The 22,391-nt window shown below is 38.1% G+C and overlaps 1 protein-coding gene across 8 annotated transcripts in view; it reads left to right on the plus strand.

Moving 5' to 3' along the window:
• Positions 1 to 22,391, plus strand: part of ROBO2 (roundabout guidance receptor 2) — a 1,482,214-nt gene that overhangs the window by 1,042,865 nt on the left and 416,958 nt on the right. For all 8 annotated transcript variants that reach the window (XM_029081978.2, XM_039914497.1, XM_039914495.1 and 5 more), the window contains one exon: positions 9,552 to 9,878. In XM_029081978.2, the coding sequence (XP_028937811.1) occupies positions 9,552 to 9,878 (327 nt within the window). The remainder of the gene's footprint in view (positions 1 to 9,551; positions 9,879 to 22,391) is intronic.

Raw genomic sequence — 22,391 nt, forward strand, 5'->3', positions numbered from 1 at the left:
TTCCAGGATTCTTTTTTCCAAATAAGCTTTTCCTCCCATGACCAAAAATACACAGGCTCTCAAGCAAGTTTCTTTCTCTCACAGTTTCTCATTGGGTAAAATTAGGATCCAGCAATTATCACATATTGAGATTTAAAATGATTTCCTAACTTCATTCTGGCTTCAAACCTCTCTCAAAATATGGTTCTTTGGCCAGATTTCAGCAATGTGAAATGGGACACTTTTTTGTCACTTATGTTAACTTAAATCCTTGCTATGTCTCTTGAAGTATTTTTAGATGGATTATGGCAGAAGCTCAGTGATGTATTGGAGATTAATGTTCTGGCAACTTGTCCCCTGGGGACCAGTGATCAGTTTTTGTCTTCCCTAGGGTGGTGAAGAACATAAGGGACATTTATAGTGCTATTGCAAAACCAGGCTTGTTCCTTGGGGATTTTCCACATGGACTGCCACTCTGGCTGTCTGGGGCTTTCTTTAGTCTTCGATCCTAAAATGACACATTTGATCATTTCTCAGTTTATCCACAAGAGACACAGAATGCCCTGGAACTTGTCCCTTCACAGCTGGCTGGGGAAGTTCTGCATCCCCTAGAATATCAATCATACTTGGGAGGTCTTGAGGGTTGGAAGGGGGAGAGGAAAGATCCATTTTTCTCTGTCCATTTCCTCTTCTCTCCCCACAGTGATAAGAATCTTTGGAGATGCCCTGAAGTTGCCTGTGGTCCTTGGGAATCCCCATTCCAAAATAAATTTGTCTTAAACTGTACTGCTGTAGGAAATCCATGTGTGTCTGACTCCAAGCACCCTCATGTATTAAGCACTCACTAAATACAATTAAATGAATAAATGAATGATTTTAGCAGGGATTTTCCTGTGGGGAGAGCTCCATTTGTTTTTATTAATGCCCTGAAATTGTACTGTGCTTTCACCCACTTCAAGGGAGTCTAGGTCTCAGCTCAAATTCCCTTTTCCTACCCTTGCCCATCTTCCTCTCCTTTTATCTTATTGTGATTTCATAGCTGAAACTTGGCAGGGAAAAACCCAAATTATCCTGCGTTGTGGGAGATTACATGCAGCCAGGTATCTCTTCCTGTTCAGCTTTGAGGTCAAAGGTACTTTCTAAGCTTGGGGTAGGATATTCTTCTACATTTAATATACAAAGCAGCATGGCATAGTGGAAACAGCACAAACCTGGGAGTCAGAGGACTTGGGTACTTATTCCAGCTTTGCCATTTACCTGCTGTGCTACCTTGGGCACATCACTTAATTTTTCCATGCTTCAGTTTCTTCAACTGAAAAATGAAGATTCAATACTTGTTCTCCTTCCTCCTTTGACTGTGAGCCCCATGTGGGAGGACTGTGTCTGACCTGATTAACTTGTTTTTATACCACTACTTAGAACAGTGCTTGACCCAAGTAAGATTTTCAACAGATTCCATAATTATCATACCAAACCTCAATGCAGAGCACACTGTGATGTGACTAAAGCTCCTTTATATGATTTCCCTATCTCCAATTCAAACCAGCATAGTATAGTACACTGTCAGTTCTTTCCCCTGTCTAACTAGAATATAGTTTTGGGGGACGGAGTAAGGATATGTGAGGTTGTGTTATCTCAAAGTGATAAATAATCTGGGAAAGTTTAAGAAGGATAATCTTCATTGACTACATATCTGAACCAGTTCTGAAAGGAGGAATGATCAGATGGAAATGACATCCTCTTAACTTTGCTTAATTTGTAAATGGGTCTCTGGTTCTCAAGAAAGAAGGCCATTACTGAACATCTGAGATGTGTATATTGTAAATGAATACACCTCCTTTTAAAGCACCTATTTCACTCATGGTTTGAGCTTCTAACTGTTGCATGGGAAACCCCCTCTCTCTATTCACACCAACTCTTTCAACTGAAACGAACACTCAGGATTTCCACTGCAGCAGTGATAGTATCTTCACACCATTTTGTTCAGATAGAGAAGGCACTCTTTGAAAGCAAATTTGAAAGTTGCCTTCAGCTCAGAAAGTCACTGTCTCTTGAGAGGGAAGTTTTGCAAGCCTCCAGATACAGTAAAAGGCCTGGAATGAATGGGAAATAGTGTCTTTGAAATGAAGAATTCTCTGGCAATTAAAACAACTTTTGCTTCTTTCTCTTAGAATAGGATAGAATACAATTCTTGTTCCCACCATAGCTCTAACAAAGGCCACTACTGTTGAGGAAATGAACTTACTAATCCATTTAAGAAAAGAGCAGTATTGTTAGGCACGCATGTCAGCAAGGACTCAAAATCTTTTTGAGAGTATTTTTTTTTCCTAGGTTTAAGGGATGATGGGCTATGATTACATGGAGTTATTTCCATGGCTCATTCTGATTCAAATGTGTTTTATAAGAGAAAAACAAAGGTACAAATTCCCCTCTGGAATGAAAAGGTGAAGTAAAATAGGTCAGATACAAATGCATGTGCTGGAATATGATCAGGTCCTTTTCTTCAACAAGTTAAACTGAGGAAGCTATACTTAATCTATAGCTTAGTAGCCTAAGATAGGTAATTGTAAATTTATCCTCTGGTGTTTCTTTGCACCTTTTCCTCCCAAAGGGAGAAGTGTAAAAGAATACCAAGGTTATTTGAGGAAATCTGTATTAAGGACAGCTTTTTCTAGCATTCAAATCATGCTCTTTTTTAAGATCTGTGGACCATGTATACTAATCTTTGCCCTAAAATGTGGTTTCAAAGAATTTTACATGGATATTTTGGAGTCCTTTACAGAAATGCCAGGCTCTTTAGTGGAGGATAAGAGACTTTGCAAACTATAATAGCAATTTCACTTAAAATATTATACTATACAAATAGCTGACATTTCCTTCTGACAGTCACCTATCTCAAATTAATTCCAGCAATCTTCTATACAACATGTCATTTTTCCTCTGGCTCTTGTTCATTCTGAAAGAAAAAAAAAAGTCTTTTCAAGACAGGGATTGAGTTTGCTTGAATCCTTGATAAACTTACAATGCAAGATAGTTGGCTTCTGTAGGTAAGAGAGGAAAGGCTCCCAAATGCATTAACTCCATTGTAAGTCTTTAAGAAGAAAGCTCTTATAGCTGACCCAGTTCACTTCCAATGGAAACTTTTCTAAGGGATGGAACATACGCCAGAGGTCTTTTAGCACTGGCAAGATTTGCTAAAAGCAGCAAAGTACAAGTCTTAAAAATGAAATCTGCCCTAGGGCTTTAAGATCCTGAATTGGCACTCTATAGATGAGATTTATTTTTGTCTTGATTTTTCACATTATTCTGTCTTCAAACTCACAGGCTAATGACTAGATTTCCATTTCAGGAATGCATCCAATTACCAAGACAGTAGGTACTGTTGTATTGTTTTCAGAATATAATTTCCAGACTCTGAACCTAAATCCAATGTTATCACTCTATTAAAAGTTTGCAAGCGGCACAAAATAACTTACAGAACATTATTTCAAATCCAAATATACCCTACATTAAACCCCTGAATGCTGTTCACATTATTTTCATTTTAATTATTACACCAAGAAATGCAAATGTTTTCACATATGTAGTTTGAACGTTCCATTTAGTTTTGGTTTGCACACTATTTTTCTAGTGCCTTGCTTGTCTTGTCTTATGCTGTCGAGTCATCTCTGACCCATAGGGATGCCCTGGACACATCTCTCCCAGCACATCCCACCTCCATCTGCAATTGCTTTGGTGGTATATCCATAGAGTTTTCTTGTGCACCTCATTTAAAATTTCACCACAATTAAAATTGAATTTATTTTACACTATAAGTTCATTGAATATCTTTTTTTTCCTGTTCTAGACCAAAAACTCACCAAGAAGTCAGCCTTTGATCCTTCTTCCTGCTTAGACTGTGAGCTCCATGTTGGACAAGGGACTGTGTTTGATAGATTACACTGTGTCTACCTCCATTATTTAGCACAGTGCTTGGACTTGTAGGCACTTAAATGCAGCAGTTAATAATTAATGAATCAATAAGTTGAATTTATTAGGTGCTTACAGTGTGCAGAGCAATGTCCCAAGCGCTTGGGAGAGTTACAGTATAACAGAGTTGTTAGACATAATGTTGGTATTTGTTAAGCTCTTACTATGTGCAGAGCACTGTTCTAAGTGCTGGGGTAGATACAGGGTAATCAGGTTGTCCCTCGTGAGGCTCACAGTTAATCCCCATTTTACAGATGAGGTAACTGAGGCACAGAGAAGTTAAGTGACTTGCCCACAGTCACACAGCTGACAAGTGGCAGAGCTGGGTGTCGAACCCATGACCTCTGACTCCGAAGCCCAGGCTCTTTCCACTGAGCCATGCTGCTTCTCAATAATAATGGTGGTATTTGTTAAGTGCTTACTATGTGCCAAGCACTGTTCTAAGTGCTGGGGTAAATACACTGTAATCAGGTTGTCCCATGTGGGGCTCATAGTCTTCATCCCCATTTATCCGTTGAGGTAACTGAGGCACAGAGAAGTTAAGTGACTTGCCCAAGGTCAATCAGCTGACAAGTGGCAGAGCTGGGATTAGAATTTATGACCTCTGACTCCCAAGCCCGGGCTCTTTCCACTGAGCCACGCTGCTTCCCTGAATACAGTGAGCTGACAGTCTAAAAGCAGACAGACATTGATGTAAATAAATAAATTATGGATAGGTACTTAGGTGCTGTGGAGCTGAGGAAAGGGTGATTAAAGGGTGCAAATCCAAGTGCAAAGGTGACGCAGAAAAGTGTTGGAAAAGAGGAAATGAGGGCTTAGGGAAGGCCTCTTGGATGAGATGAGCTTTCATTTAGGTTTTGAAAGTGGGGAGAGTGATCATCTATCATATATGAAGAAGGAGGGCATTGCAGGCCAGAATGTTATTTTTGTTTTATTATTGTTATTATTACCAACAAAAATAATTTGATATTAGAAATGAGTGTGGGAAAACTTAGATTTCAGGCAAGGGACATAATTATAATGAGTGAGGCCTACTTAGATTGTGCTGCATATGACATTATGTTGTGCCTAGGAAATTTCTACCTGAGAAAAAAGTTTTAATATAACAACTTTTTATATGGAGATAAAATAATAAAAATCAATGGAATAGCAGGCAGTGTAAAATCAGTTTATTGGATTGTGAAGGATATTATTTCTCAAGGAAAGCATATTTCTGGTATATTTCTTTAGCATATTTATAGAATTCTGTAAAGGCAGCTACAGTGTATACGGATTAAAATCAGTCACAATCCAAAGGATTACATTTCTCTGCTTTTTTCTCATTGAAAAATTATCTTTTTAATTGGGTTAAAATTACTTATAAAATGAATTATGTCCTTTGTCTGAAATTCTTTCACATCAGTATTAAGTAAAAAAGCCAGTATTTAATAAACACAAATTGTTTAAAGGCATGTTGCATAAACTCACTTGCATTTTTGAAAATTATGTAAGGAAGTCCATGACATACAGTGGAATAGATTCATTTGTAGTGTCCAATTCCTACAAACTGATCACTTTTAGCAAGTATGTTTCCTTTAAATCCAGTTATAATTTAAATTTGTTAGATTGTCAGATAATTATTCCTTAATATGATAAGTCTGTGGTCATGAATTAAATGGATAAGGTCACTTTGTTTTTTTCAAGGATTGGCTATACCAGTAGTCCAGAATTGTGTATATATGTATAGTGGGAGGTAAGACGGGGAGAGAGAAAGAGGGAAGGGAAGTAGGATAGGAGTCAAATAGGAAGAAGAAAACGAATAAATGCTGTTGACTGCCTGACTTTTGTGGCATAAAGCCACCATTAATAATTGCAAATCCTCCCCCATCTAAATATAGAACATGACTGAACAAAAACATTCCAGCTGTGTTGTATTCTTCGGAAGTGCTGATTAAAACTAGACTGTACTCTTATGAGCTCTCTCACTAAGAGCAAATCTCTGCTGAATTAAGACATGATGATTTATATTTCAGGCCCAAAATACTTTCTGGTGACTATTTGGGATTTTTGAAAAATATCTTCTACTATCTCACTGAGGTGGACTGTAATTCTGTAGCAGGAATGAATGCATCTACTTATATTGGATGGCATCTTGTATTTGGATCTAAATTAGAATTCAGAATTATACACCTCACCCTGTAGAGAAGAGGAATATGATCAATATATGATCATTGAAGTTCCTTTTGTGTAGTCTCTTAATTTGAGGAGATATAGAATTATACGAAGAGAGTATGTCTTTGAAGAGGTCCCTAACTGTCCCAAACTGAGAATCTTGAGTTGAAGGAGAGGAGAGCTATGCCAAAGAAACATTTTTTGGAAAGTGTTTGAGCAATCTTCCTCAGAAAAAATCCTTCTGAAAAGAGTGTATGAGGAACCTATCCTTGACAACTATCATTTCAGATATTGGTACCCAAAAGGGAAACTATAAAATGAAAGTTAAAAGTAAAATGAAGTAAAATTTGGCAAAAATATTCACAGGTAATGGGGAGGGGATATTTTTTCACCTTTGATGTATTTTATGGAAACAAAAAGGAGCATAGCCTAGTAGAGCATGGGGCAGAGAGTCAGAGGATCTGGGTTCTAGTCCCGGCCCTGCCACTTGTCTGCTGTGTGTCCTTGGACAAATCATTTCGCTTTTCTGTGTCTCAGTTCCCTCATCTGAAAATTGGAGATTCAGTACCTATTCTCCCTCTTATACTGTGAGCCCCATGTGGGACCTGATTATCGTGTATCTACCTCAGTGCTTAGAAGAGACCTTGGACATACTAAGGGCTTAACAAATACCACAATGGTTTATTATTATAAAGAAGCTTATTACTTCAGATTCTAGCTTACAAGCTTTCAATCAGTAGTATTTATTGAGCACCTTCAGTCTGTAATATTTATTTGAGACGATATAATGGCATTAGTAGGCATAATGCCTTTCCTCAAAGAGAATTAAAGTGTTCTTGTTTTGGTGAAACAAGAAACCCATTTATGGCCTTCCTAATAATTGTCATTCTACTCAGCTTTGAAGTCTGCAAGCTGTGCCTTTGTTTTAGGATACATTAAAATAAATCTTAAACTTAAAGGTAAGTAAATTATATTCACGAGTCCATGAAATACAGAATTAGGGTTTTTTAGCTATGTTGGAAGGAGGAAGCTGGCACCGATTTACTTTGAAGAAGACAGTTTTGGGAATCACTTTAGCCCAGCGAGCTTTAATAGTAAGGAATTAAATGTTTGCTTCTGAGGGAAGGGGAAAGACTTTTTACGTCCAAATGTTGATGGACTTGCCATCTCCCATCACCTCAAAGGAACTTTTAGTCACAAATATTGTCTTAGAAACTTGGCTCCATTTTGCCAGTTTACTAGGTTGATAATTTAGCATGAGGACTTTTGGAATCCAGTCACTGAAAATGTAAGGATTAAAGAAGATAGACATTTGCATGCTCCCATAATGATTATTTTAAATTATTTCATTATAAATGAGTGCAGTTTGGTAACGAGAGTAGACAATCCTTGCAACTATGTTGAGAGAAGTTCACTTTGGTTGAAGGTCGTTGATGATCTTATTTTGTAGCTGTTACAAAATAGCCAACCAGAATAAAAGTGAAGATCTGTATTCCTTTTCAAATATAGTTCTAAATAGTTTTTGAAAGTTAGAGAAAAAGGAACTAGGAATCAATTTTTTCAGGTGGAAAAAAAAAGGAAATTAGCACATTTCATCCCTGGCAGCTGAGAAGATACTAGAAGAGTTCAAGACCTAAAATAGTGGTTTCAGACATTTCAAGAGAAACAAAATGGTATCCTGACACTTCTTGCTCTATTACAAGCCTCTAAGAGCCTCATTCTAAAATACTGGTTTGTCGAGTAAGACACATTCCCAGGAAAATTTGTGCAATTTTGAATGGCATTAGAAGTGAAACCTAGAAAATGTTTTTTCACTGAAATAAAATGAATTCCCAAAGTGCTATTTAATATGACAATCTACTCAACCAAAGAGCTCACCAGTGTTAATAATCAAGGGTGACAAACCAACATCTATCCAGCTATAAAGACAGAGTGGGCCCAAATCAGGACTGTGAGGTGGGAATGTCGGTCTATGCTGTGCTTCCTAGGTGGTATTGAACTTTGGTGGGAATCTGGTATTTCATGGCATATTTATCCATTGAAAATTAATTCTAGGAGATTTTCCTTCTGGGAATTTATTCTGCCCATTTCCATTAAGGAAAATCCTTGGGTTGGGGTTCCCTTAATCAAAAAACATTCCATCACAAATCATGAAAGCACCTACATCTTGAAATATTCCAAGACTGGTTGAATGCACATATCTATATTTCAAACTATTGAGGCCTTAATATCTTTTTGGACTTTGTAGACTCCCCATTTCTCCTCTTAGGGTCACACCTCGTGAGTTTTCAGTACTCTACCATTCTTAACTACAGGTGGGAGAGTCAAGCAGAGGCATACCCATTCCATTCTTAGGTTGGCCAGTGACAAGTGAGTGGAAGGCAATCTACTACAAGTCAAAACTCCCCTGTGCTGGTCAGCAGTGACATGGCAGAGAGTAATTCAGGTTTACTGTGTGGAAAAAGACAATGGTAAAACACTTCTGTATTTTTAGCAAGTAAACTCTATGGTTACTCTACCAGAACTATTGAAATGGAGGCAGGGCATTCTGGGAGAGATGTGTCCATGGTGTAGCTATGGGTCGGAGGCAACTTGACAGCCTAAGAAAAGAGATCCCCCATTATGGTAGTGAGATAGTAATCAATAACATTTATGGAGCACAACTATGAGCAGAGCAGTGTGCTATGTCCTTGAGAAACTATAATAGAATAATATACATGATCTCAGTCTTCAAAGAATTTACAGTTTAGTTGGTGAGGTGACACAGGCACTTAAAGAAATAATAGATTACAGAAAATGTATTTGTAAATGCTAACAGGGATTGGGACTAAGTTCTTAGGTGGCATAGAAGGGCAGAATTTTCAGTCACATATAAAGTGGGGAGATTGGAAACTGATCTGGGAAACGGGACAGATTGGAAGATGACTTCTGAAACATTTGGAAGTTGCAAAGTTTGAGACTTTTTCAACTAAGGGTAGTCCTGCCTGGGGTGCTGAAGACTGTTTCCACTCAACAGTGATCAATCAATAGCTTATGCCAGAAAACTGTCATGGTATTTGTTTCAAATGATACTTGATTTTGTCTAAGATATTTTGTGTAATTGAAGTCACTGAATGGGAAGGCCAGTGGTTTTTAATATGTGTGTAAAGTAGTTATTTTTGACTAGTGAAATTCATTTGGTAGGGAATTATACAAAGATACATTTTTACCCAACAGATGATAACACATAATTTGGAGTCACTGTAGTTAGTCTACCTTGGCAATGAATACTTAGGGACTTCTAAATCCACAGGCTGAATGGCTGCATACCCATGTATGACCTATATGGGTGGATTTGCCATAGCAGAAAATCTAGTAAATGAGTGATAAACTGTCACCACCTGATGGTGACAGAGAATGAAACATAGGTGCAAGACCAGAATGACATACATTTTCTTGTTCTTTGTTCCCAGGATCTCGTCTTCGCCAGGAAGATTTTCCGCCTCGTATTGTTGAGCATCCCTCAGATGTCATTGTGTCGAAAGGAGAGCCAACAACTCTGAATTGCAAGGCTGAAGGCAGGCCTACACCCACTATTGAGTGGTATAAGGATGGAGAGCGGGTTGAGACGGACAAAGATGATCCCCGCTCCCATCGCATGCTGCTGCCTAGTGGATCTTTATTTTTCTTACGTATTGTGCATGGGCGCAGAAGTAAACCTGACGAAGGAAGCTACGTTTGTGTTGCAAGGAACTATCTTGGAGAGGCCGTGAGTCGCAATGCATCCCTGGAAGTGGCATGTGAGTAAAAAAAAAACAAATTCAAATTCCAGCAGCTTCTCTACATTTAGCTTTCATAAAGCACCAGAGGCTCTTCCTAGCTAAAGAAAAAACTGGTCATAATTTCATTTTTAATTGTCATTTCAGCCTTTTCCCACACAAATCTATTACGTGGTCATAATGGAACAAAATATTTATAAGTCTGTTTAGGCACTGAATAGCTACAGTTGTTGAGGTATTCCACATTTTAATTATTCTTAAGCCTTGAGACTGGGTGAACTTGGCCATGTTTTGTTTTATTGTGTGGCAAATGAGAACACTGGGACAACATTCCAAGTTGTGTGATTTTGCTTTTGCATTTTCTTTCAGTGACTATGAAAAAGAGTGTGGGTTTGTCTGTTGGGGAAGGGGGGTGGGGAGATGGGAGAAATACGTAGGGGTAAAGCCCCCCAACATTTTGGGACTCCCTACTACCAAGTCCCAGAATTCTGTGGAATCTCAACTGAACATATACTGAGCATGCCCCAATGCAGACAAGAGTAAAAGTTGCAGAGGATCATTGTAAGGTGAGCTAACGAGTTTTTCCAGCGCAGTCCATATTTATTGATGAGCATCTGTATAGTTGTGAAGCACTGATTGCATTTAAAAAACAATAACAAAAATGGACTCTCCTGGCTAATTTGGTTATATTGTCAGCCTATGTCTAATTGAGGAATGGAGTTTAGAAAATTTAAATTCAAGGTCCATAATGGAGTGCAGATTGGAGTAAATAACTCTGCTCTTCTGTTACTTTTTTGAAAGTATTAACGTTAGATGTTTTAGCCCCATACTCAATGCAGGGCTGATTCGCTGGTCTTGGTTTTGTGCTTGAAAGAATGCCTTCTTCCTTTGGAGGTAGAGGAAGGGTCCTCTGATTTCCTTCAGGACCCAGTCCATCTCCAGCATACTTTATCCCATCCAGGCCAAAGATCTGAGTGTGGTTTTTACCTCTTATGAAATACTGTCAGAGAGAATCCCTGTGGACCACTATAAAAATCCTTTGGCATGGTGGAGTGGGCTCCTTATGTAAACACTGTATGAAAATTGTTTTTGGAATTATCTCCACTGAATCTCTTTGTAAAATAACTCAATCATCACAGATCAGATCACGTTTATCTCTGAATACATGTCAGAGTTATATTATTGAATGCAATTGGTACTAATTGTTTCCCTTATAATAAAAAAAAAGATTGAAAATCAAATGGTTTGTCTAGTTAGCCATTCTCAAATATCTATGCCTGTACAAGAGAGATGTGGCAAAGTTCATCAAAACCTGGGCCATATTTGGGCCCCACTCCATCCCCATCAGTGGATCCTGGAATAGATTGGTTTTGCAGGCTGGGGGGAATCAGTGCTGAAGAAAGTCAAAGGGAAGGTAGGCTCCCAAATGGCCCAAGTTGAGAAGCAGAATGGCTTAGTGGAAAGAGCACGGGCTTGGGAGTCAAGGGATATGTATTACAATCCCGGCTCTGCCACTTGTCTGCTGTGTGACTTCGGGCAAGTCACTTAACTTCTCTGTGCCTCAGTTACCTCATCTGTAAAATGGGGATTAAGACTGTGATCCCCACATGGGACAACCTGATTATCTTGTACCTACCCCAGTTCTTAGAACAGTGCTTTGCACATAGTAAGTGCTTAACAAATACCATTATTATTATTATTATAACAAAAATCACCTGCACCTAATTCAATGTCCATACCTGAGAATTGACTGAATTCTCATTTGAACTAGTTGGTTGTTGAATTTCACGTTGCTGAATCTATTTAGCAGTGCAGTGGGTCTAAATCTTTGGTGGATTTTCTCTGAGGACCAATCAAAGGGAGGATTGTTGCTTATGCAGGGAAACAGTATTGCCTAGTGGATAGACCACGGACCTGCGAGTCAGAAGGACCTGGGTTTTAATCCTGGCTCTGCCTCTTGTCTTCTGTGGGAGCTTGAGCAGGTCACTTTACTTTTCTGTGCCTCTGTTATTTCATATGTAAAATGGGAATTAAGACTGTGAGCCTGATGTGGGACAGGGATTGTTTCCATCCCAGTTACCTTGTATCTACCCAGTGTTGAATATAGCCCTGGCACATAGGAAGCCTTTAACAAATGCCACAGTTATTATTATTATGTTTGCAAGCCAACTTGCATGTGCTTCAATTAAGTATGTTCATCTGTTTCTTTATGAATTACTGCATTGATGCTTTGTAGCCTAGCGGTTAGAGTGTTTCATAGACGTGTATAGGAGTATTCCTGACCCGGTCTCTAGGTGGTGTTTCTTCCTCCACATGGCAGCCCAGAAAAGGTAATGCTACAATAATTTTACACTTTTTCTTTAACTTTTCGTATGATTTTGCAACACAGATGACTTTTTATAAAATTAGTAAAGCTGCTGCATTTATACCCAGTGATATTTTTTATAAGTAGAACAACTTATATTACACCAAAGCCTGTGGTTTTTGATTTAGCTGACAACAATAAAGATTTAGTTTCAGTGTATCCTGTCTCTTGAGTTACATTGTTAACTAGCAGAACTGGTAGCAGGTCATGCATGAACAGTAAGTCAGATAAAAGATGATCCCAGGAATAATAAAGCTGGATTTTGTTTGTGAAGTATTTTAGGAAAGGAGCACAGGATGTGAAATATGAGAGTTAAGAATTCGATTAAAGTTTTATGATGGCATCATTATCTGACCCTAGACTGCTGATTCTGTAGCTTTGAAATTTAATTGTGAGAATTCATCAATTAATTTAGGTCACATTCTGAGCCAGTTTAAGCAATTCTCTTTTAGGAATGGGTTCCCAAATCAGCAGATGATATAAACATATGAATTCTATTTGAAAATGTCCTGTTAGTAAAATACATACTAGCCTCTTTTAATAGATTCTTTGTACATTTCTTGCCTAAGACTTGGATCACTTGGGTGTACCTTTTTCTAGGAAAAAAAATGCACATTGTGTTTTGTTTTACTCGCTATATCTGAATCTTTAATAATAATTTTGGTATTTGTTAAGCACTTATTATCTATCAGGCACTATACTAAGCACTGTGGTAGATAGAGGTAGATCAGGTTAGACACTGTCCCTGTCCTATGTGGGGCCCATTTTACAGATGAGTAACTGAGGCACTTCTCTGTGAAGTGACTTGTCCAGGGGGGCCACACTGCAGACAAGTGGTGGAGGTGGGATTGGAATCCGTGACCTTCTGACTCTCAGGCCTTTTCTGTATCCACTATGCAATACTGCTTCCCATCCTCATGCTATTTCCCTTTCTCATTCCAAATACTCCATTTTTATTTTTTAATATATGGGAGGGAAAAATAATTAAAATGTTCATTTTAATTCTCAGCAGGCTAGTTGTACCATTTGGTCATATCTGGTTCCATGTGGCTCCTGGATTTCTCCATGTTCAAAGTCAAGTTCAACGGGAAGTAGAAGCACTTACATTCCATTAAATTCCTCCCCCTCCCTAGTCTCAAACATTCTTTTCATGATCGCTGGTAATGATTTCAAAGCCAGTTTGGCCTTTTACTTAACATAGTTTATATATTTAAGCTGTATAACACTTTTGATACTGATTTGAATAGGATATGAAATCTCTAATTTGGGAGAAAAATAAAATTATAACTCTTTGCTCTTATGTGAGAAAGAAAACACTGATTATAGGTGACAGGGTTCTGCAATAATATAAAATGCTCTTGATAAGGAAGTTTTACATTTCTGGTGTTTCCCCCCAAATGAGGACAGACTAATAATCTTAGTTCATTCTTAAAGCTATTGGAAAATTTCTAGCAAAACTAGAAGTCAATCATTCAATCAATCAATGGTATTTATTGGGTGCTTACTATGTGCAGAGCACTATACTAAGTTCCTGGGAGCATACAACAGAGTTAGACATGTTCCCTACCCACAAAAAGCTTACAGTCTAGAGGGGAAGAGTCCTTACAAAAAGCTTCCCTAATCTATATTGGATTTTTGCAGTGAGGAAGAATGCAAAGTGGCCATGCAATTGAGGTGTTTAACTCTTCCAAATCATTTTCGAACTAGTTGTCTACATTTTTGGGGTCAAAATATGAGTTTTTTGTGACCTGAAATACCTGTATTTTGGGGGCTATAGTATGTAGGTTTTGGTGTTTATTATGCAAGTCATTTGTGTGTATTTGATGATGATGATGTTGGTATTTAAGCGTTTACTATGTGCAGAGCACTGTTCTAAGCGCTGGGATAGATACAGGATAATCAGGTTGTTCCATGTGAGGCTCGCAGTTAATCCCCATTTTACAGATGAGATAACTGAGGTACAGAGAAGTGAAGTGACTTGCCCACAGTCACTCAGCTGACAAGTGGCGGAGCCAGGATTAGAACCCATGACCTCTGACTCCCAAGCCTTGGCTCTTTCCACTGAGCCATGCTGTTTGGGTAAATGTATTTGCTTAGTAGTTTGGCTCTTCATGGGGGTGAGATGGCACTTAAACATGTGGTTGGAACCCACATTGTATTTCCAGTATTTGAAAACTATGTATGAAGTTTGCCAGAGTTCACTATCCAACAGTAAACTGATGCTCTGAGAGAAAATTCACCTCAGGTGATAAGCTTCCATAGGGCTATTTTGTTCATTCTGGCTCCTGCTGGGACTAGGCTCAGGCAAAGTCTATAAAACTTTAACTGTACTCAGACTGTGTTCTTCTAGCAAGCAAATATCAGCTGTTGGCATCTTTATGTGCTCTTCAAGGACATGGATTTGTATCTTCTTTATGTTCTTGCTGATGCCTATTAGTGACATGTACCTGTGAAACTTATTCAGTGGTGAACTAATGGGGCAGAGTCAAATGTTCCTTAAAAGAATAGGTAGACATCTGAATCAATGATATTTACTGTAGTTTGTTAAATAAGGCAGTACTTAATTTAATTTTAGGGAATTGTCACCAACACTTTAAAATTTTAAACCAAAATTTCATCATAAATAATAATGGTGGTATTTGTTAAGCGCTTACTATGTGCAAAGCACTGTTCTAAGTGCTGGGGGGATACAAGGTGATCAGATTGTCCCATGTGGGGCTCTGAGTTTTAATCCCCATTTTACAGATGAGGTAACTGAGGCCCAGAGAAGTTGAGTGACTTGCCCACAATCACACAGCAGACAAGTGGCAGAGTTGGGAGTCGAACCCATGACCTCTGACTCCGAAGCCCAGGCTCTTTGCACTGAGCCACGTTGCTTCCCCAAAACAGTTTATTTATTTATTTATAATTAATAAATCACAGTGCAGGAAAAGACATAAATAGTATTGGGGATTTTGGGAATTAGTGTAATAGTGATTGCGTTATTTCTTTTCCTATATAAGCTTCTAATAACATCCTGACTCCCATACTTCCATGAAGTTGCATACTCCATGCCATCTAAAACAGTCGCAAAGCAAACCATCCTATGTATATTGAATGATACTCCTATCTCTAATACATTAGCTCTTCAGATTTTTCTTCACTGGTCAATTAGCAACACAGGAAGACTGGCAAATGAACAGATGTATTAATGATATTTTAGGCTTGAAAAGTTTATGCAACTACTGCCCGGCATACCAGTACATTAGCATGAACACAGCCCCATGACTGGAAGAAACCCCTTATAACTGAAAGTGACTTCTTAGCATTTAGGCAATAGATTGACAAGTCTTCCATGTACAGCTTTCCACTAAGATCATCACAAGGAACATTTGTGTTTGTATCAGGTACTCCAGATAGGATTTCAGTTTACTGCACTTGGACCCACTTGTACCGAACCAGAAAGAGCACAAGGGGTCTTTGCACAGAGTGAGCCTTCCTCTGATCATGCCAGAGTCAGTGACGGCCCCAAGAGATAGGAGCTGTAGCCCCAGGTGTTAAATATGTGACAACAGCTTGATCTATCGACCAGTGTAAGAGGGGGCTCTGGCCTAAATGAAAATTCATGAAAAATTGATGAAGTCCCCAGATTATTTTTTCCTTTCCGTTTTCCCGGCACTGTGCCAGTGCAGTGAGGAGAGATTAAATGAGGGGTTGAACACTTGAGTGGAAAGCAGGTTGTGGTTCAAAGGTTAGGGGTCACATAGGAATCTATCATTTTTTTCCACCTGCTTTTCTCATAAAGCAAAACATGGGGACTTTTCAGATTAGATGGAATTTACTTTGTCTTTGATATCAAGGTAAAAAGTATAAATGTTCAAAATTGGGTTTTGGTGCTGTTACAAAGCAAAGAACAGACTTTGATTCATAATTTAATTGGGGAACCAAAGATAGATTGAATTCTATGACTGCAGGGTAAATTTCTACCTCCATCTTCTAGGACTCATACTTGAAGTAAAGTCATTTGAAGAAAGAAAAGGTCTTGCATTATTTATAGGTCACAGATTGCTGGAATAGCAAAGCTTTGGAAGACTATACAAACATAATGATCCTGTTTGCTTTAAATCCCAAACTAAATTGATGTTTTATCTGTATGAATAAGAGACGGTACAGCAGTAGACTGAGTTTAGGAGTAGAGGTCACAGGTGTTATTCAAACTGAGGAAGAAGCATTTTTTTTTTCTTAGGATGCCTAAAATGGCAATATACCATTTTAAATTGTGACTAGATAGCCAGACATATATGAAATAAAGAATCTCCATTTTCCCCTAATATACCTCTGGGTCCATTGCGTGAATGAACTATGATGGAAACATATTTTTTCCTGAAGTGGAAAAATAAAATTACATGGCATGAATTACAAGAGAATGGTTGATTTTCCAAAAAGAGTTGCTTTTTTTAACCAGTTTATAAGGGATTACAAAAGAGTTGGTAACACTGAGCTTGACCTGGCATATTCTAACCTATCAGAGATGCTAAATGTGCTCTAAACTATTATTTAACCAATTTGGATGAACCTTAGCCCTTCTTCTGGGATCTCACTGTATCTATAGATATGCTTTAAAGTTCTGGCTTGAGCTCCTAAACCTAAAGCGACTAGGTATGGTGCAATGCACTAACTGTGTGCTAAATAAGTAAAATAGTGACTACTGCTCTGGTGTGCAGTTGCATTTGTAGAATAAAATGAGCAGCAACAAGGTGAAGTTTTCATTCATTTAATTGTATTTATTGAGCACTTACTCTGTGCAGAGTACTGTACTAAAAACTTGGGAGAGTACAGTATAACAATAAACAGACACATTCCCTGCCCACACTTTTTAAAATGCACTAGGGACCCTCAGTATGAACCTATTTGGGAAGCAATGAAATCATCAGCACACATGCTTTTTAGCAGGATATCAATTTTAAATTTCATTGGCAACCTGTAGATATTCTAATAGTATTGGCCCCAGTGTACTTGACAAGGATACTGGGACAGTAAAGTGATAGAAGCAGCGTGGCTCAATAGAGAGAACACGGGCTTAGGAGTCAGAGGGCATGAATTCTAATCCCAGCCCTGCTGCTTGTCAGCTATGTGACTTTGGGCAAGTCACTTAACTTCTCTGTGCCTCAGTTACCTCATCTGGAAAATGGGGATTAAGACTGTGAGCCCCATGTGGGACCTGATTACCCTGTATCTACCCCAGTGCTTAGAACAGTACTCAGCACACAGTAAGTGCTTAACAAATACCAACACTAGTATTATTATTATTATTATAATACATGAGAAGGCTTATTAAAAGAAATATGAAACTTGTGTCAGTCTCTCAGTCCAAAATACAAATATATCTTCTTCCTCCTTTTGTATAACTACTTAAGGTCCAAGGGATATCCACAGAGCAGTTTGTAATGACAACATAAGTATAGCAGAGTGAGAGTATTTATAATGTATAGTGCTAAAAGTAGAAGGTAATTTTAAAAAGAATTTTTGATGCAACCTAAGACAGCTGAATGACCAGTAATCCACTTTGTGTGAGGTTTAGAAATCATGTTGACATAAACAGTAACAAGGTCTGAACTCACCAGTTCTTTGGAGCAATCAATCAAACAATGACTAAGTCCTTATTTCATGTATCAGTTAATAATTCAATGGTATTTATTCAGTGCTAACCATATGCAGAATACTGTACAAAGTACTTGGAGAAAGTACCATCTAATAGAGTTGGTAGATATGATCACTTCCCACAAGAAGTTTATACTGTTACAGTCTGGTGGGGAAACCAACAATGAAATACATTACAAATAAGGGGAATGCAGAATGTAAGGTTATGAACATTAAGGGCTGTGGGGCTGGAGGTGAAGTGAACATCAGTCGTTTAAAGGGATAAAGATCCAAATCATAGGCAACACAGAAGGGAGGGCAGACAGAGGAAATGAGGGCTTAGTTGGGCAAGGCTTTTTGGAGATGTGATTTTAAGAAGGCTTTGAAGGTGGGGAAAGTGGTGGTCCATTGGATATGAAGGGAGTAGGAGCCAGATCGAGGCAGAACATGGGCAAGGGTTTAATGATGAGATAGATGAGACCAAGGTCCAGAGAGTAGGTTGCCTTTAGAAGAGTGTAGAGGGGGGCTATTCTAGGAGATCAGGGAGGTAAGATAGAAGAGTGGGAACTGATTCAGTGACTTATGGCTGATTGTAAGGAGTTTATCTCTAATAAAGAAGTAGATGGGGGACCATTGGAGCTTTTGGAGAAGTGGAGAGTTAAGCAATTAATGTTTTTTTAGATGAATGATCTGGGCAGCAGAGTGAAGTAGAAAGGCAGGAGCCAGATAGGTGACTGAGGAGGCTGGTGCAGTAGTCAGGCAGAATAATGAGTGTTTGGATCATTGTGGTAGCAGTTTTGGAAGAGAAGAAAATGCAAATTCTAGACATGTGAAGATAGAACAGACAGGATTTGGGGAAAGACTGAATATGTGGATTGACTGAGAGAAATGAGTTGAGAATAATGCTATGGTTAGTGGGCTTGTGAGATGGAAGATTTTGGTGTTGCCTACAGTGATGGGAAAGTCACGGGGAGGACAAGGTTTGAGTGGGAAGATGAGAATTTCTGTTTTGGGGGAGTGTAATAGAATTGGTAAATAAGATACCTGCCCTCAAGAAGTGTATAATCTACAGGGAGACAGTCACTAAAATAAATTCAGGGAGGTGGAAAAGTGTGAGGAGATGTATATGTAAATACTTTTAGTAGGAGGTGTGATGACCCAAATGCTCATGTGCTGAAGTGACGGAGGGATTTAGGGTGGGGAGATTAATTTGGGAAGGTCCACTGGGGATAAGATATCAGAAAGCTTTTTTAGATGGGAAGAACTTTGGACAGTGGAACATGATGGGGAGGAAGTTTGTTAGGAGGGCAGACTATGATCGAGTCAGAAGCATGAGAGGAGAACAAGGCACAGGGAGTAAATTGGATTAAGCTGAGCCAAGCATGTGAGATGGGATTGCGGGTCGAGGAGAGTGATTTGGGTAGGGGACTGAGATGAGTTAAATTTTGGACATATTAGATTGTTGGCAGGACATCCAAGTAAGGATGCCCTGGAGGCAGGAGAAGATGTGAGAGTACAGAGGAGGAAAGAGGTAAAGACTAGCTTGGTATATTATTTGGGTGTCATGCTCCTAGGGGAGGTAAAGTTATGAGCTCCTCAAGGGACTGAGTGCAAATCAAGAAGGGGACCTAGAACAGAGTTTAGAGGGTTGTACACAGGGGTGAGAGGAAGAGATGGCAAAAGAGAATGTGGGATAGTGGCCTGAGAATTTTTTTTAAAAAAGCAAAGAAAAAGCATTAGCTAGCATGCCATCCCTGTAAAATTGTCAATCTTTTTTCCTAGGGGGACCATTCATTCTTATTTGAACTGATTGATCATCACTTGGAGCATTGATTGCCAGAGAAAAAATACCAGTGCAAGCAATACATTGACACTTTCTACTTTTCACAATCCCATTTTCTTACTGTGGAAGCTGAAGAACCACTATCATAAAAGCAACAGTGGCAAACCTAATGTTATCAGAAGCAAGGCACATCTTAAATGCAGCCTTAGCACATGGTCTGTCCTATCAAGCTTTTCATCTTTCTTTCATAATTTTGAACTCCAGAGGCTAATTGAATTTATCCATGTTCTCCCTAAATACTCATAGTTTTAAAAGTCTGCACATTCCTGAACTTCCAAACAATATCTGCTTGTCAGCAACAATTGTTTTTTTTTATTGACTTCATAGGTGTACATAATTAAGAAGGGCTTTCACCAAAATCAGCATGAATTTCTTTGTATTCTGCATTTTAGCAGGAAGATAGCATAACATTTTTACTTCAACAAGTTGATTTTTTAAAAAAGATATATATATATAATGTAGCAATAGTCTGCTTTTTGCCACCAGCTCCCTCAGGGTCTCATTAATTAAACAAAGACTTTGCTGCACATCCTCATGCATGAGTCAATATGCACTTAGTAACCTGTCTTTTCCAAACTTGAAAAAAATAATACAGACATGCCCAATTTGTAGAGTAATTGTGAACAGAAATCTCATAATGTACTTAATGGCTGTTAGAATGAAAAGCAACCTTTTGACTTGTTAATTGGTTGAGAGTTTCACTTTAGATGAACTCCATTTAAATCATACTCCTTTTCACAGTGAAGCATTTTATATGCCTAATTCCCCAAATTTTGAGTGCCTACCCATCCCTTTTTCTTATCGAGTGAGTATGTGGATGATCTCTAATTCTTCCTCTTTTATACATCAAGTAGTACAACTCTGTTCAGAGTCCAAAGAATGAATTCCCCTGTCCAAGTCCATTGACTGAAGGTAGCTACCACCTTCAAAAATCTGAATATTTCATTCAAGCACCATTAGGTTAAAAAAAAAACACATGAAAATCAATGAACTTGAGAGTGATGATGAGGACTCAAACATTATTTAATCGGTTCATTCAATTGCAGTAGTCATCATGCATTCGTGGGTGATCAGGTTGTGAGGATTTCATGTTCTCATTCCACTTTAGATGTGCTTTAGTTTTAGTCATTCTAGAAAATAGTTCAGCATCATAAGTTAATATTATTTTGTATTATAACTGGGGAGGCATCTTCCAAACTCTGTTGCAATGTACTCTGCCAAGTGCTTAGCATAGTGTTCTGAACAGAGTAAGTGCTCAATAAATACTATTAATTGATAACTTCATATCACTTTTTCTTTCACTGCAAGTCTTATTTAAGAATTGATGGGAATACTGCCAGTATGAGAATATACTGCAGATGTGATTCTGAATCAAGTTATTTGTAGTAACTCTCCAAATAACTTATAAATACTATTTGAGCTAAATGCCAACAAAGATATGTATTTCAAATTATATGAATCTGGAAAACTTCTTCTTGAATAACATTTTTATTTGCCATGGAAAATATCATCTTTGGCTTCTTTTTTTGGATGAATACTCATTTATATCTTGAGTAGTTTGTCTTTTCTGAGTTTTTTTAAATTTTATTTTTTAGCCTTCTAGGATTAAAATATCTGGAATAGTATGGTGTGGATAGGGTCAAGTTGGATCCATATTCATTTTCAGATGAATACCATGCATTTTTTAACTTTTTAATTTAATGAACAACCATCATTATTTCTGTTCAGTTACCATCACTAATTTTAACTTTTATTAGCATGTCAACCCAGTTGAGAAAGTGAGGATTGTATTTGCAAGGACTGAATTAACATGAGAAGCTAGACCTTGAGTAAACTGCAAAGGTTGTGTGACTGTGCCCAAACCCTAGGTAGTTAATAAGCTAAACTTGCTGTGGCAATTGGGTAATGGCCTCTTGGTGATTAAATGAGTTCTCTCAAAGGATATCCAGATTGAGTCTATTTTTAGATTACCAGGTCAGATAATAGAGGACCAGGGTAGATAATAGATTACCAGGTCAGACCCACTCTCTGTCCAACCTGGGGATAAGAGTATAAGAGGAAGGGAAAAGAGGTATTTCATATCCATTTTGCAGATGATAGAACCAAGAGAAGTTAGGTAATTCACCCAAGGTCATAAAGATGTCACATGGCAAATGGATTAGAATCCAAATACTTAGAGAACTGGGTGCATGTTCTTTCTACTGGTAACCTGAAAATACTCTGCATTTTGAGAAAAGCAAATTGCTTCAAATTTATGGTGATCAATTAACCACTTGTAATTATTCATCCTATGGTTTTGAAAAAAAGTCGAATGTTTGTCAGACATAAACCCAGGGATTAAAGTTTTGTTTGAACTACTGAAATTTTGTTTTTTCATTCTTGGTAGAAAAGCGGCATACTTCTTAATACATTCTCTAGTATTTTGTAGGGGAATGCTAATTTTACTGAACCTCAGTTTGTCATACATAAAATGGGAAAGCCTGATGAAATAGGAAGTGTAAGTTGCCATATCAGATAGAATACTATATGAATGAATGGATATTAATAGCAAAATCACCCCAACCCAAGGGTTGATGGATTAAAAATAGATCTATGTGATATCCTTTTGTGATTCTGAATTTCTACTCTAAAATTAGAGAAATTAGGTAAAAAGATTATTTTTCTTATGCATAAAGTATTTACTTATATCTTGTATTTTCAAACCATA

The sequence above is a fragment of the Ornithorhynchus anatinus genome, chromosome 17 (assembly GCF_004115215.2).
Source record: "Ornithorhynchus anatinus isolate Pmale09 chromosome 17, mOrnAna1.pri.v4, whole genome shotgun sequence".
NCBI lineage: Eukaryota > Metazoa > Chordata > Mammalia > Monotremata > Ornithorhynchidae > Ornithorhynchus > Ornithorhynchus anatinus.